This window comes from Perna viridis, chromosome 11, assembly GCF_037379345.1.
Source record: "Perna viridis isolate PV_CMFRI_1.1 ecotype Kerala chromosome 11, ASM3737934v1, whole genome shotgun sequence".
Classification (NCBI taxonomy): domain Eukaryota; kingdom Metazoa; phylum Mollusca; class Bivalvia; order Mytilida; family Mytilidae; genus Perna; species Perna viridis.
In genome coordinates, this window is record NC_142455.1 from 23,609,921 (window position 1) to 23,626,960 (window position 17,040).

The 17,040-nt window shown below is 31.3% G+C and overlaps 1 protein-coding gene across 1 annotated transcript in view; it reads right to left on the reverse strand.

Moving 5' to 3' along the window:
• Positions 1-6,292: 6,292 nt before the first annotated feature.
• LOC148603438 (PDF receptor-like) overlaps positions 6,293-17,040 on the reverse strand; it is a 38,696-nt gene continuing 27,948 nt past the window's right edge. Inside the window, exons 6-12 of the mRNA XM_088552632.1 lie at positions 16,553-16,709; positions 16,153-16,213; positions 15,251-15,320; positions 12,837-12,928; positions 10,293-10,470; positions 7,616-7,747; positions 6,293-6,480 (exon numbers count right to left, since the gene is read on the reverse strand). Coding sequence (XP_088408758.1) covers positions 6,397-6,480; positions 7,616-7,747; positions 10,293-10,470; positions 12,837-12,928; positions 15,251-15,320; positions 16,153-16,213; positions 16,553-16,709 — 774 coding nt within the window. The 3' untranslated portion in view covers positions 6,293-6,396. The remainder of the gene's footprint in view (positions 6,481-7,615; positions 7,748-10,292; positions 10,471-12,836; positions 12,929-15,250; positions 15,321-16,152; positions 16,214-16,552; positions 16,710-17,040) is intronic.

A 17,040-nucleotide genomic window follows, 5' to 3' on the forward strand; every position in this document is an offset into this window, starting at 1 on the left:
TCTAGAAAAGCAGAGGAAGCTTACCCTACCTGTGCACCTGGTCCATGCTCCCAGTTTTTAGTGGAGTCCGAGTTGCTCCTTTGCTTTTGTTACTTTGTACGTATTATTTTAGTTACTTCATGTTCTTTGTTGTGTATGTCTGTTTTCAGTGTCTGGTCTTTGTCCCTGGATTACATTCTTTTGATTACCGCTATAACCTTGGTTCCCTTGATTACACTTGAAATTGATACGTGTATTGAGATCAGTGTTGTATTTCGGACAGAGTTCTCTTATGGTTTCACATATTATTTATTTGGTTAGTTGTAGTTTTGAACTTGCCGAAACTACGCAGACTTTTTGTATCGTGCTAGAACTCTAACAAATAGGCTTCTGGAACAGGGTTATGTTGCTACAAGATTGAAGTCATCACTACTGAAGTTTTATGGTCGTCATCATGAACTCGTGGATCGTTATGGTGTATCCATCTGCACCATGAAAACTGATTTATTCAACGGGTCATAGTTCTCCATTCCTCGTTTATCTACCCCGGACTTGACTTTGTATGAGCAACTCGGCGGGTGTTTCTAGAAAAGGAGAAGACGCTTACCCTACCTGTGCACCTGGTCCATGTTCCCAGTTTTTAGTGGAGTCCGAGTTGATCCTTTGCTTTTGTTACTTTGTATGTATGATTTTAGTTACTTAATGTTCTTAGTTGTGTATGTCTGTTGTATGAGACCAAAGGGAATTTAGATTTATAGTTCAGTGTTGTTGTTACGGTTTTTACAAATATATATTATTCATAATTGGACATGAAATATTTATATGAAAGTATACATGTAAAACAGCTTATATAACCATGAATATGTTTCCTTGATACTGAAGTTTTGACATGTATTTTGTTTTGAATGAATTGAGTTGTTTCCCTTTGTACAGTATGCACTATAAATGTGTGTATTGAATATTTTTATTTGTTTTATAAGACATTGATGTCTTGATTAATTAACACAGGGATCTTAGTAACAACTTTTTATAACCTCGATGCCCCCAGTGTTACACATACAACGTTTTTTGCAATTAACGATGGCACGCGTTTAATATATGACCTACTGTTCTAGCGTCCGGTACAAACATACATAGAGGTTCTAGAAGGTTAGTTACACAATGACATTCAATATGAAATATACTGTCGGTAGTTCAGCAATGATGATGCCTAGATATCGAGCTGGGAATAAATACACGAGCAGAACGCTGACTATATAAACAGTAGTTCAGAAAATTTCAGATCAAAGAAAATCAGGACTAAAAAATTAAAACAGGCAAGAGAAATAAGTTTAAAAGCCATGTGAGAAATTGACACTGATAAAAGTTTGTATTGTATAGAAAATTGCACTTTCGGACAAAAAGAATCCTCCCTCTAAAAAAACAAAAAAATCAAAACGACACAACACAAAAAAAACAAACAAACCAAAAACAAAACAAAACAAAAAACAAACAAAATAAAAAACAAACAAAAAATAAAAAAACAAAAAAAAACAAAAAAAGCAAACAATCAAACAACACAAACAAAAAAATGAAAAAGAAAAAAAAAACGACACAAATCAAAACAAAATATGAGATACAAAAACTGACAACAATACTGAAATAAATAATTCGTTTGCTTTATAATTTGTAATTGATTAAACAATTAACACATATACGATGTTCTTCTCCTCAGACTGATTACCAAAATTTTGTAGACAGTTCTGATCGATTGGTTTATTTGTATTAATCAATTAGTCCCTGTGTTGTACTAGTGTGACCTATCGAGCCGGAATTCTGATGTACAGAATCTTCAGCCCTCTACTAAACATATCACATCAATCGGACACATCTTTGAATGTTTGATTTCCTTATCTTCAGTTTTATATGTGATTTTATTATTTCATTTTGGTATAGATCGTCCTGGTTTCTATTATCACGCTTATGTCATCAGTTTTGATGTCTCTGAATTGGCCTATTTTGCACGGTTCGGTATTTTATTTGGCCCATGTTTTGACCATCTTGAAGTCACTCTATCAATTTTATCGTTTTGAGTCGGCCATGTGGTCAGCGTAAATATACATCAACGCAGATACGTGTAAGTTATAATGTTCAGTTACTTCACTCTCTGTAGAATTTGATAATTGAAATGTAATCGAATTTGCTTTTTCGTTACGACGTACTTCTGTATAATATATATATCATATTAAGACTACAGTTTTAACCACTTCATCTTCCGGCAGAAAAACAATGTTTTTTCCAATTAATTTGAATTTCAACATCTACCTAAGACCCTTGGCACTCGTGACAAGCTCGCTTCAATGAGACCTCTGAAGCGACTGCCAGTTAGAAATATCTTTACTAAAAAATCATACAAAATGATATCGTAAATATTCTTGGAATATATATTTCCCAACTTACAGTTAAATGACACAAAATTTGTCACTGTGCATCCTTATTTTCTAATTAAGGAAACGAATATCGGATGGCATTTTATGTCAAGACTAAATAGCTGCCATGTCTGAGTTTTAATCTTTTTTTGAAATCAGAACGTCATTTGAGTAGAATTTACAACACAAAATAAATGTTAAACTAAATTTATGCAAATCTCAGAGAAGGTTCTAGGCTTATTTAAGCCTGACAAAATCTGAGGATTACTATTTAACATAAGACTGTACATCGTCAATTTTTTAATTGCCTTTGATTAACCTACTTCATGGTACAACAAGGTCATATTTTGTTAATTCACTAACTAATTCTGTAAGAACAACAATGATGATGAAAAAGAATCATAAACTAAACATTCACGAACGATCAAAAAGAGTGAAACATAGATAAATCAGAAAAAGACAAAAAAAAAAAAACGTTTTTTGAGTGAAACATCAATGCGCGATATTGGAAGTCCTTTTTAAAGGCTACAAGCCACTTACTATGGAATATATAAATATATTTGTTTATTAGCTATTGTTGTTTAGTTCCTGTTTCAGATATTGATCATCAATAATACATGTAAAAATATCATCTTTATATAAACTTTTTTCGCATATATATTTCCAAAGGAAACGGAAACGGCACACTGTCAATTTATCATCAGGCACAATAAAAAATAAGATAGAACGAACATTTACCCTTCGATCAATTTTAACTAAGAATAAAATAAGTGCACGAGCATTAAACGGCTGAAATTGTTAGCGTCTGTCCGAACAGAGATATTACAAATACAATGTACTATTTATATGTATAACCGCAAAACAGAATGTCCTCTATAGCCAAAAGTTTTTTAGGTGCGAGTATTTTCTGATAGTTAACTGTTCGATCTTGCATTGGTGTTAAAGGATGAACAGGATATTGACAATATGTTGGCTCGTGTTTTATCTTACGTTTATGGAATCAGACCAAAACAATATAAATTGCACGTTCACATCAAATACACTGAAATTTGTCTTCAAATTGACTGAAAACATTCATGTTCTGACTAGATATAAATTTGGGCAGAGCAAGTTAAAGAGTGGGGAAAGATAAATGATAATAATATTATTTTGTAATTCAGATAATAATTATACATGTAGTTTAAAGTCTTATATACATGTTTCTTTTAATGCATTAGTTACATAAAGGTATACAGACGCTAGCATAAATATTTTTTTCTGTTTACCATTGGAATAAAATACCATTCAAATTAAAATTTCTGTCTGCTGCACACGTTTTAAGGAGTAACTTCCCGTCAGCAGTAGAATGTGATACAGAGGTACTACACAAAGGGCATAAATATTGGCTGAATTAACAAAATTATTAGATTTATATTTCAAATTTGAATATATGAAGCCACTTTGGAACCTTCTTGGTATCACTAAATTTCAGATGTCTATCGCTAGTGTATGTGGTATCCAATATTGTTTGATAAACTTCGCATCAGAAATGATTCATTATGGCAGCGATATCTTTTTCATTCTCGTTAATTGTTTATGTAGTCTAAAATTCTCAGACATATTTAATTTTTATTTAAAATCAAGCCGAGAGAAACACGTTTCTAAGTTTGTTTTTGTTTTGTTTTGTTTTTTTATTATTTGTCATCAAAGGACACTTTTACCTTCAATTGACAATGCTTCCATTGATGAAATCTATATTTGTACTTTGTAAATACAACTGCTGATAGTATTTAATTGTATGAATTTTCAATTAACACGACCCTTTTTGCCAGTTCTATTCTCGAATTGTCTTCCATTGTATAGTTAATGCTTTTGGTCATTTAGTATAAGTATCTAAGGTTGATCTATTACCTTTGCAGAAATATAATTTATTGAGGGACAGCTCATTCTCGATGTTTTTATATTTCGGCCAAACACGACAAGCCGTACTTTTTATAACCTCTTGATCATATATTAATAGTACACATTATAGCTCTTGTTGTGTTATGCATTGGACACACGGATCAACGTGCAAAACAAAACAATATGTTCAGTATACAATTATAAACGCATGGATAATCTATTACATTTGCCGACAAATGTTGTCATAATGAATTCGTTTTTTATCCAAACCGAAGGTAAAACCTAAGTAATAGAAACCTTTTTATTACAAAAATCAATGTGTCGAAGAAACTTTTATCATTCACGTATAGATACATATGGTGATCCTTTTATTTTCTTCCATGAGGTAACAGACCTTCGTCTTTCAGGACTAAATCTTTCTGATAAAATACATATTTGTCTTGTGTAAATTTTCTGTCTTGTGTGAAATGGGGCTCTTAGTCTGAATTTCATTATTTCATTCAAGGTTCTTTGGTGATATCATTGATTAACGAGATAAAATGAAGAGTAGTTTGGATCTTCGTGATCAATTAACCTTTAATACACGCCTATGAGAAAGTAAATAAATCATTAAAATTGTAATATGATATATTTTTGATATCAGGGAAGTTCAGTCTTAGTTCAGAACTTACAGACTTCGGTTATGGTATAATGATTCAGAGACATTTATAAACCAGCATTTTATAGGGACAAATACGTCTAATTGGTAATGTAATCTGTGCTCTATTTTGTAATTAATTTTTTTTTAAACCAAAAAGTTTATGTAACAGCATTGCTTAGCAAAACAACTGAATTAGATAAAACGAGAATAAGTATAGTGTAAAGAGACAACAACCCCATCATGATAACAATGTAAGCCCAAGAGAACACATTGGTATTTCAATGTACGACGAGGAAATCCAAAAAAAAAAAAACCAACAGGACAGACTGCAGAGTGATTACAAAACAAGACATATAGAGGCCAGATAATCCTGACATGGGACAGACGCAAAAATGCGGGAACTGTAAAAAAAATATTACACAATTCAACACACCTAAAAATGAGTTAAAAAAGGTCTTAGTCCCTTGTTAGAACGAAAATAAAGAAATTGAATATAATTATATATAAACTACACGAATATACAAACTAGACTACTAGCAGTTAATTGACATGCCAGATTCAGACCTGTTTTAACCAACAAAACTTTATTTCCAAAATTGTAAAATCAATCTCAATTCTGTCCGTGCGGGGTTGAGAATCACGGTTCTTCACGGGTCATGCAATAAGGACACAACTCATTTCATGCTTTCATGCAAAAAAACCTGCTTTTATATATAAGTTTTAATTTTTATGTAAAAACCCTATGAGGAAATCAATGTTAATACCCCCAAAAGTTTTCATTTTCATACTAACTCCCATTTGCAAAATATTTCGAAGGCACCACCTTCTGCGTTTGTTTAAAAAATAACAGCATGCAAACGAATACAAAAAATAAGTATAACAATGGCATAACCATATTTCTCAGGTTAGGAATGTCACTGATAAATTCTCACATCAATTCACGTTCAACATATTCAAAGAAGTATTACAGGTGAGAATTTTCTCCATCAAAGCCCAAAATCATTGCAAAACAAAACAAAGCACAGACAAACAAACGTTGTGTGATACTGTATTTTCATCTCTATCTCCGTGGGTGGTTACCAATTAGTCTCTTAAAATTTGTTTTTATCATAGTTTTATTTGCGTCACTACAATTCGTAACTTTATTTTCATAATTGAATAAGTGAACCATTTTTCCCGTAATGGCAAGTATTCACTACAGATGCTTTGTGTTTACAAGGGATGAAATGGGCACATTCTAAATATTCGTAAATACATAATAACTAAATTCAAATATTCGGTATATTATAAGCACCCATCACATTACAAAACTTATCGGTATGCTACACTGGGAAGATGAAGAGAAGAGCTGTTTTCAGTCTTTTATTAAATTTCCTAATGCACAATATTCAACACAATAAAAAAAAATCTGTCAAATTATACAGTTTTAAACTATAGTTTGTACAAAATATTACATTGTATATAAATCAAATGTTTAATGAATGGATATCACAGACGAGAATCTCGTGCAATCATCTCCCTTAGCAACGGAATAGCATTTCCAGCTGGCGGAGGAATACTTGACTGTCGCCTCTGGAAAGAAAAAAAAACATGTTCGGCAAATATAAATAACAAAATTCGTGTTCAATATAACAGTGTATTTATCTAAAAAAAAACATTAAAATGAATTCAAAATCAAATAATGTTAAACGAAGCTTTACTCTCGTTCTGGATAGCTCGGAAACTTCGTCTGCGTATACCATACTTTCAATCAAGTGTACATGTAAGACTTAAAAAAATGATATGTAACTTCTATGCTTTTCTGTTATTGCTGTGAATTTGATCAGTTGTCATTACTTCGATAATATTTTTTTTCAATTCTACCAACAAACAATTTCAATACCGTTCTAGATATAAAATACATCGTTAAGTGTTGCAAATACTAGTACATAAATGAAATTTTAAGTCAGTTTATTTCGAAAACAACACGATAGTGTGTACATTTTCCAGACATTTCATCTGGAAAGGTAATGAACAACACATAAAATAAAATTAAAATGACAAATTCTCAGTGAAAAGAGATACACTATCTAACAAATCCTAAACTACATCTCACAAACACTGGGAACAAGAACGCAAAATATGCATTTTTACTCATGACCATGACAAAACACCCTTCATTACAAACCCAGTTTCTCCGACTCTTAACATAATGAAAATGTTTAAGAAAATGGCAAAATATTTTTACTAGTCAAGTCCGTTTCTAGTAAAAAAAAAACAAAAACAAAAACTAAAAACAAAATAAAAAACAAAAACAAAAACAAAACAAAACAAAATAAAACAAAATAAAAAAAACAAAAACAAAAACATAAAAAAAATAAAATAAAAACAAAAACACTATTTAATAACATTTTTTGGGCTGTTGTCATGGTCTTTTATCTAAAACATCGAAACAATGAGGAACACACGACTCTCTTGTTAAGGTAGAATATACCTATTACAATTACCTTACAGATTTCGTGAATTTCGCAATTAGATAAATTTTGGTAATTTCTGAAAGATGAGATAGGAGTATTGTTTAAACCTCTGTGGTAACATTTTATCTTGTTTGTTATAGATAAACAGAAACAAGTGTCCGCATGTTATCAGAACTACAAAGCGAAATGTAATAGGTATGAGCCACCCTTATGTCTAGATAACCCATAAAAAACTACGTCTTTTTTTATACCTGGACAACTATAGGCATGTCTGTTACAGACGTAAATACTGAAAAAGATCGGCTACCTCGTCTAAAACTTGATGATTGTACCATTCTATTTTGTAGAAATTGTCCCCAGTGTTTGCGTATCGTCATTTGAACCTAAAGTTACAACAAATTATTGATGAGACGTTGAAAAGGAGCACGATATTAAGAGATAAAGCGAATGGTAAAATATCCACCTTATTTTACTTGTTATGACATTGTTTAATTGTTACAGTCATATTTTCGCATTAAGTTTGTTTATATATATATATTTGTAGAAACATCTTTAGCTCGGAAAATGGGCAGATGGATATTTTACTCTTTTAATATAATATATATATATATATATAGGTCTATATATATATATAGACAGGGAATGTTTTAGAAGAAGATGGGAATTGTATCCTAATTTCAAACTAAACAATCAAGGCTGCTCGCTTTAAAACTGGTACACTAAGATAAATACGTCTTTGTTTAAAAAATATATATAGAAGAAAATTAATATTTTAAATAAATCAAAAGTAAAATGATTGAAGTAGTGCTGACAAACACTTTTAAATCCACAGTGTGAGAAATTTTCAATTTGCCACAATGTTGTCTTTAATTTTAGTAAATTTCAATTTTGTAAGATATTGAATGTGGTTCTAGAACCATACAAATGTATGTATGTTTATAATTTATGATGCAAGCAGACAAGAACATTAATTTTGAAATTAAGAGTACGACACTGGTAACTACCTGTAAATGATTCTTTGGTGGTGGATACATGTAAATTCTTATTGACGTATGTGAATTGTCCCATCTTGTAGGACGTTTAAAACATAGGTAACGTTTCAATGTGTCCTGTACCTGTACAGTAGAATTAAAAAATACCATTCATTGAAATGTTGGGAATTTTGGTATGATGTACCTGTGTTCAATGATTTACCTCTCATTAGCAGCACATGATAGCAAATGTTTTAAACGTTCAAGATCAAATACGAAATGACGGACAAAAAGCTCTAAAAAATTCGACGCAAAGAGCCGAATCTAGCACTAAAGAAAATTATGGGTCTTAGAATATTATTGTAAACCAATGAGAGAAACAATAACCAGTTGAGGAAGTAATCAAGGGAACCAAGGTTATAGCGGTAATCAAAAGAATGTAATCCAGGGACGAAGACCAGAGATGGAAAACAGACATACACAACAAAAAACATCAAGTAACTAAAACCATACATACAAAGTAACAAAAGTAAATGAGCAACTCGGACTCCACTAAAATTGGGAGCATGAACCAGGTGCACCGGTAGGGTAAGCGTCCTCTGCTTTTCTAGAAACACTTCCATTTGAAGTTCTCATTAGTAGCAATGCCTTCACGACAGTTAATAAATCAAACATGTATCTTAACATACTCTTTACATTGTCATCATTTATATACAAAACGATTGTTTTTTCTTCAATAGATAATATCAAGTATCAGGATCGGTGTAGAAAATTAATCTATTCTAAATAAACGGAAAAAATATATTAATAAAATAGATTATTTATATTATATGTAATCAGGGCCTAGATATAAAAAAGGTCAGCTACATTACATTTCAAGCGTACTGTTTTGCATTAAAAAACGTAATGTATGTTATTACAATTAATAATAAAAACCGATTTCACAGCCAAATTGAAATCATATCTTTTTTTGGAAACAACAATTATGTGCATATAAATGATTAAGAACCTATTTAGTTTGTTCAAGTTCGCGGGATCAGACCATTTATTTAGGAAATCATATTCCTTAATGTCTACGTTTTTTGTTTTTCCTGCAGTTAAATTCAAATACAAACAAAAGACAGTTAAACTTAATAACCAGGGTAAATATTTGGTAAGAGATATATTTCACTCAAATAAATCGTGATTTGGATAAAGGAAAAGTTTCATGATTGATATCCTGAAAATATTTGCGCAAACGCTTAAAAAAACTACAAATGTATATATTTATACTATAAGAAGATCATTCTTTATAGCTTTGTAACGAATTAAAATAAGGAACTATCTGATACATGTAAAAAATCTGGTACTTTTACGGTTCTTCCTTCACTTTGGTATTTCTAAAGATCATTATAATATAGTAGCAAGTCACGTAAATAAGAAATATCGATTGTATTATTACAGTAAAAAGTGTGACGACTCGTAAATACAAATCAAATGGGGATGTTTTCTTCACCAAGCTAAAAACGGTATTTGAGAATACTATATAAATTTATTGAAATATTAAGTATACGGTATACCATAAATCAGTCCTATCAATATCTTTCAGTTAATAGACATTGGATTCATGGTTGTTTCATTGTTCCTATAACGAGCTTATCAGGATCAAACAAAGTTCAACAGAATTCTTCTCGTCTTCTCATATACAAATAGTTTTGATGAAAAAATTAAACTTGGCCTTTACGAGTATTATTTTACAGTTGAACATCACCTGATAATATGGCCTGGATTGTTTACTTACTAGAACATAGCAAAGGGATTTACATTTTCTCTCTTTTTATGAGTATCTTGATCTGAGTTTGTTAGTTAGTATAACTTAACTACCTTAGGAAGTTTGTCAGGTAATTTTTGAACGGGTGTCGAGCTTCATTCCTGGCAGTTATACTCACGGTAAATGTCTCATTAACAGAAAACTTACCTCGCCATTTAAAAAACAGTATAACAATGAAATGAAAAATCCTTGAAATGACTCCAGAAAGTACGTTGAATATGACCATATACCAAAGGCCACCACTCCATCTGGTGATTCTGTCATCACTACAAAATTTGTGATCCCAAGTAATGGTAGTAAAATTATTGCTGCTTTTACTGCCTTCCTGAAATTATCAACATCATCAGATATTTAATTTGTTTTTTAAACAAGCTTTCTGATTGGGTGGTTCTCTTGGATAAGCCATGTAATTTTGTGTGCATTGCTTTGGTACTGTGACTTGATTAACGTGGATCAAGCCGCATTCCAAAGAAAAAAAAAGCAAAAAAAATTAAACACTAACAGTTAACCAATTCCTAATACTTGGATTTGTATTCCTAAGTTCAAAAATATTTGATTAACAAATTATACGGGATGCTTTAATATTTTTCAACAAAGTTATAAAACTTATAAACACATCAAACCGAAACACTTAACAGTAAAGGTAAAGGAACAGTAAGAAAGACCTGAGTTTGAGAGGGATTGGGTAAAACCAAAACCAAAATTATAGTAGACAATAAGAAAGACCCGAGTTTAAAAAAGAATTGGTAAAACCAAACCCAAAATTATAGTAGACAATAAGAAAGACCTGAGTTTAAAAAGATTTGGTAAAACTAAACCCAAAATTATATTAGACAATAAGAAAGACCCGAGTTTGAGAGGGATTTGGTAAAACCAAACCCAAAATTATATTAGACAATAAGAAAGACCCGAGTTTGAGAGGGATTTGGTAAAACCAAACCCAAAATTATATTAGACAATAAGAAAGACCCGAGTTTAAAAAAAAATTGGTAAAACCAAACCCAAAATTATAGTAGACAATAAGAAAGACCTGAGTTTAAACATAAAAGAAGCAAATAACTTAAGATGATTATTCATTTTCAGCGTAGTTATTGGTGATATACAAATCTATGAAATCAGGATAATTTCACAAAAAGGTGTGTTGTGACGTATGTGGTATATACGCTCGTTCTTATCTCAATACCAACTGATACAAGCGCATGATTACAATTGTTCGGGTTTATTACCATTTAGGGACGCCGACTTATAGACTTTAATCATGAAATCTGTATGTTCGATCTGCAGTAACATATTTCCCTGCATTTACTGAACTAATTGAGGAATGTCATTTCTGCTCAAGATCAAAGTTTTGTTTTGGCAAAAAAACTTTCGCAATTTAAATAATAAATATCAGCCCTGATTTTTTTGCACTATAAATACCGATTTGATCACTGTTCCATAACATTCATTTCCTCATTTGTCTACACCGTATGTGACATTTAAAAGAAAGTTTACGATTGTTTCTAGAAAAGCAGAATGCGCGTACCCTACAGTTGAACCTGATCTATGCTACATGTTTATAGTTTAGTCCAGATGGCTTATTTTCTGTTGTTTCCTTATAAGTGTTACTTTTGTTATATAATGTGTCTATCTTCCCTGTCAAGTTTTAATACTTAGAATACATTCCTTTGATAACTGATAAAAATCTTGGTTCCCTTGACTGGGCTTGTATTTCTTCATTTTATAAAATACTTTTAAATCTATAACGAATCACAAATAGGACTGCATAATGCTGTATCATTTCAGGACAACATTTGTGGATGAAAAGATATCAATCCTCTAATAAATACTGCAATAAATACCTACAATTCTGTAGGTAGTTGATATATGTGAACATGTATATCTTTTTGGTTTTACCATTATTTCAGTAGGCCTTACTCACGGTTTATAGAAAACAACCATGATGTATGATTTCATTGAATGCATTTGATTGAATATTTAAATATAATTTCTGATTTCGGTTTGATTCTGAATGTTAAATAGAGGACAAAGTCCTAATTACATTAATCTGTACGATTTAATTCAATTACCATTGAGCCTCTTAGGATTTGTATCCAGACTGACAAAGGACATTATCCGCTTAGCCAATACCAATCGAAACTAGTCAGTCTTTTCAATGAGACACAAGAGTAACAGAATTGGCCAAATTGTTTAGATTTTTAATATACTGACGTTTATATAGGTTTGTTTTTGTTTGTTTGTTGGGGTTTAACGTCTGAGCAGCAATATTTCAGCTATATTCAGACAATGAACATGAAAAAGGGGGGATGGGTAAGGTCGGGCAATTTAGCCTCCTGTGGCGGAGCGCAAAGGTTCCTACTTCTATCGAATACCACAGCAGGGTTCTTTAACGTGCGAGGAACGTGTCATCTTTCCCAACACGGTGCACCACTATGGTCTGCAGTCAGGTTTTTTTCGTATTATAGCCTGGCAACCCCAGCATGTAACACGCCAGGGGTACCCCATTCCACCACCTGGGGCACACATCCCAGTTGCTCTGTGGGCAGAGCGCCTAGCCCCCGGCTAGGTTTCTGAGCACTATTTAGTCGCCTTATACGACAAGCAGGCCTATTCTTTTAACACCCAGACCTGCACGGGGCTGTTTATATAGGTTACACTTGCCTCTTTCTATTTAAAGTGAAAGTAGCCTACCTGACTTTTGTCACGTGAGGTTCATTTGTCTGGCTTTTCTGTAGTTTTGTAATCAATACTCTGATAATATTCAGCAAGAATATTAAATTCACCTGTAAAAGAATTGGATAATTAAGCCTGAAATGTATTAAAACAATCGAAATCCTTACAAAATGGCAGAAAAATATATTGTGACAACCTTCAGAATATGTGTCTCGTTTTCATACCTTAATCAATTTTGTACTTATGTTTTTCACTGTGAAGATTAATACAGTATGTGGATTTTGATATTTAAGAGTGAAAAATGTCATTCCAGATTTGCTTATTGCGATAATACGTTATCGGTCTTTGTTTATCTCACTGAGGGTCCCTACCAGGCTTGAATATATAAAATAACTTGATACAGATTATTCTAATTGACTAAACAATGCAAATACAACTTATAATAATATATTGAAACTCATGTATAACATAATGCACATACACAAATAATCTCATTTAACGATACATGACAAAAAGCGTTAAAGCTGAATAAACGAAATCTTGTCAGATTAATATGAACATTTCCATTACGATCAACATATTCGTGATTCTATCAAATATATCTAAGAAATAAAGCATGATCTATGTGTAACATACCGTCAAATGAAATGCATTTTATTATACAACATGAGTTTCAATTTCAAATTAAATCAGCGTAATTTGTTAAAATAGAAAATCGTTGAAACTAATGCAAAATTGCAACAGCGTGACCAAATTCTAGATCTCATTTAATTCAACTCTACTGAACTTATTTGTCTTGTTTTAAAAAGGCAGTATAAAATAAGAAGAAGTTGGCATATATATCAATATAGATATCTACAGGAAACCATTATTTGTAAAAAAAAAATTAGAAAACGACAAAACAAACAAACAACTGAATTTTTGTTTTGGATAATTAATTTACTTAGTAATTATTTTGATAAAATTATAGACCAACGTTATATTCAATCGAAAATACAAACAGTGGGAAGTATCAATTTATCTGCAGTGAATAAAATGTAAGTTCGTTACAGCATCGATGTAAAAACATCTACAAAAACAGTAAGGTAACAAATATCATTAAATTATTACAATTATATCTATGGCTAATTTCACAGCACTACATTAACACTGCTTTCTGCTTTCCCGTTTGTAATTCAACATTTTGTACAGACGTCTCCCTAGGTTATATGATTTCTGATATATTAAGGTAGCATGGAGCCTATGTTTAGCATTTTCTATAGCCGATTTCATTCATGGTATTTATATTTCATTGTTCTTATTACAAAGCAGATAATGCTCTTCCTATTAAACAAAATCCTTTACCACATAATTGATGTCTTTATTAAGTTCTTAGATGACAGATGTTTGAAATGATCATGTTGGAAGCATTAATGAGCAGTCTGTTAAGCAATGATGGCTAAATAGAAAAAAATAATTGAAAGTGACCTCTAAACTAATCATACTTGTTACGTTTGATGAATATGATTCTAAGAATAACATTCTTTTTATTCACTAAGGGTTTTGGAAATTATGGTATTCAATATATTAATGTATGTTCCATTTTTTCTCAAATAAAGAAAAGTTTGTTTGTTATGAAGTTAACACATACATTTAAAAAAAATATATGCCAAAGAGTTATAAGATTGTTGTATTAATATGATTAGTCCCAGCTATAGTTTTGTACTTAATTTGAAAACAATATACAAAGTAACTAGTCTTTGTTGGTTATTTTGATTTGAGACGAATCTGGAGACTCTAACAATCTTAATTCTTACTACAAGCTCTTATATAGAAGGAGTCCAAACAAATTATTTATTCAAATACAAAGAGACAGATACAACACAGTGACATAGATACCAAACACAACAATGTAACAAAGTACAATGACTAGGTCATGCCCATACGTGTATGTAGTAAGCACCTGATAAACACTTAAAAATTTTAATGATAGACGTGTTAGTGAAAGTTTTTGTAAAAATCAGGCAAACTGGGGAATATCCAGAAACATATATGAGAAAACTCCACCGATCTGACAATATAATTTCAATCAAGGATGATTTGAAAACACCAATATTTGATCTCTGCATCACTGGATCTGCTTAGAAATCTTTCAATAGAATGTTCAAAAAATGAGGTTTTTGATGAATGTTATCTGCCCTTAAAACAACAACAACAAAAAACAAACCAAAACAAACAAACAAACAAAAAAAAATACAAAACAAAAAAAAAATACCAAAAAAAAAAATGATATAGTAGATCTTGTCTTATAATAGAAATTAATTTTTATGGTACAAGTAGACATATAAAATGTTCTTTTTTATACCACGTTTCACCCAATGTCTGTTTCTTACAGAAACTGACAGTTTGATATTAAATACGAACACATATATATTTTATTTATCTGCCATTACCGTAATGACGATGACTCTAGGTGCCTCTATTATCCAGTAAAACGGTTGAAAATAATAAGTAAACCAACACCTGCAAAAAAAAATGTCATGAATTTTAAAATAGTTAATTTTGACAAGTAAGGTGTATTTATGATCACAATCCTTTAACTATAGATACACCATTTATTTTTTTTATATTTCTTAATAATAAGAATATGTGGATGTGCATACTAGTTCCAGCCGGTGGTAAAACAATGATCATATGTACTTAATTAACGTATTGGTATTAATATAATTGATTTAATCCACAGACTCGTTAATGTTTTATTCTTTTATTAAAAGCTATGATAATAAAGGCTTTGTCGATGTAGTACTCTTATTAATTGGCAATTAACTGAAAAGGAATTTTGAAAATTGAATTGACTTGGACCTGTATATATAAGGTGCCACATGGTTCCGAATAAGTAAGTATCAACATTATATGGAATTTCCTCCTTATCGTCGAATTATACTGTTCAGTTGGAAACAGACAATTTTCACCCTAATTTATTTATTATTTGCTTCTCCTAGTTGTTTTCAAATGATCTTCCTTAAAACAGTAGAAGAGTAATCAACGGAACCAAGGTTATAGCGGTAATCAAAAGAATGTTATCCAGGGACAAAGACCAGATATGGAAAACAGACATACACAACAAAGAACATAAAGTAACTAAAATCAAACATACAAAGTAACAAAAGTAAATGAGCAACTCGGACTCCTATAAAAACTGGGAGCATGGACCAGGTGCACCGGAAGGGTAAGCGTCCTCTGCTTTTCGAGAAATACCCACCGAGTTGCTCATAAAAAGTCAAATCCGGGGTAGACAAACGAGGGAAGGAAAACTATGACCCGTTGAATAAATCAGTTTTCATGGAATACATACTTGTTGTCGTGCTCAAGTGCCATTGTTATTACCCAAGCAACCGTTATTGGAATTGGGGTACCTAAAAATACAATATTTGTTTTATTATATTACAGATCATACATGTAAAAAAGCCTGATAGAAATAATATCCCTGTCAAACTGCACTGCATTGTTTTATAAGCAATGTTTAAAATATCTACAAAATGAAGTAAAAACAAATGGTATCGACAGCATTCACTACAAAACATAATTGCTATGAATATATGTGATAATACAATAATGTTTGTTACGTTTATTTTCACTTTAACGCTTGCACAAAGAAATAATATTCTGAAGAAAGACTTTGTCGACAATCGTATCATAATCAATACTTAAATTAGGCTAAGATAAATATATGCAATGACATATGTCTTACTTACACCATCCAACTATGTAGAAAATAATATAATTCGGTTTCGCAGAGAAAACCGAAACCGCAATCATATTATGTAGAAACACCCCTTCTATTAACATCCACATAAACATAACTGTCTTAGTATACTCTATCAAGGCGTAAACTGCTTCACAAAACACAGGCTAAAAGAGAAATGGAACGTGTCAATAGTTTTTTAGAGTAAGTTTTTGTAACAATCAGGCAAAATGGGGACATTCTGAAACAAGCATATCAAAACCCACTGATCTGACAATATAATTTCACTCCAAGGATGCTGTCTCTATTCTAATATATACATGTTTGATTACAGGATTTGTTCAGAAATGTTAGAAAAATGAGTTTTTTGAAAGAGATATCTGCCCTTGTGATGTTCAGTGCATTTCAATGAAATAATAATTACAGTTACCAAAATGATATGGAAAATCTCGTCTTCTTTCCTTGATTCTGGTTGTGCAAATAGTCAAATTAAACTTT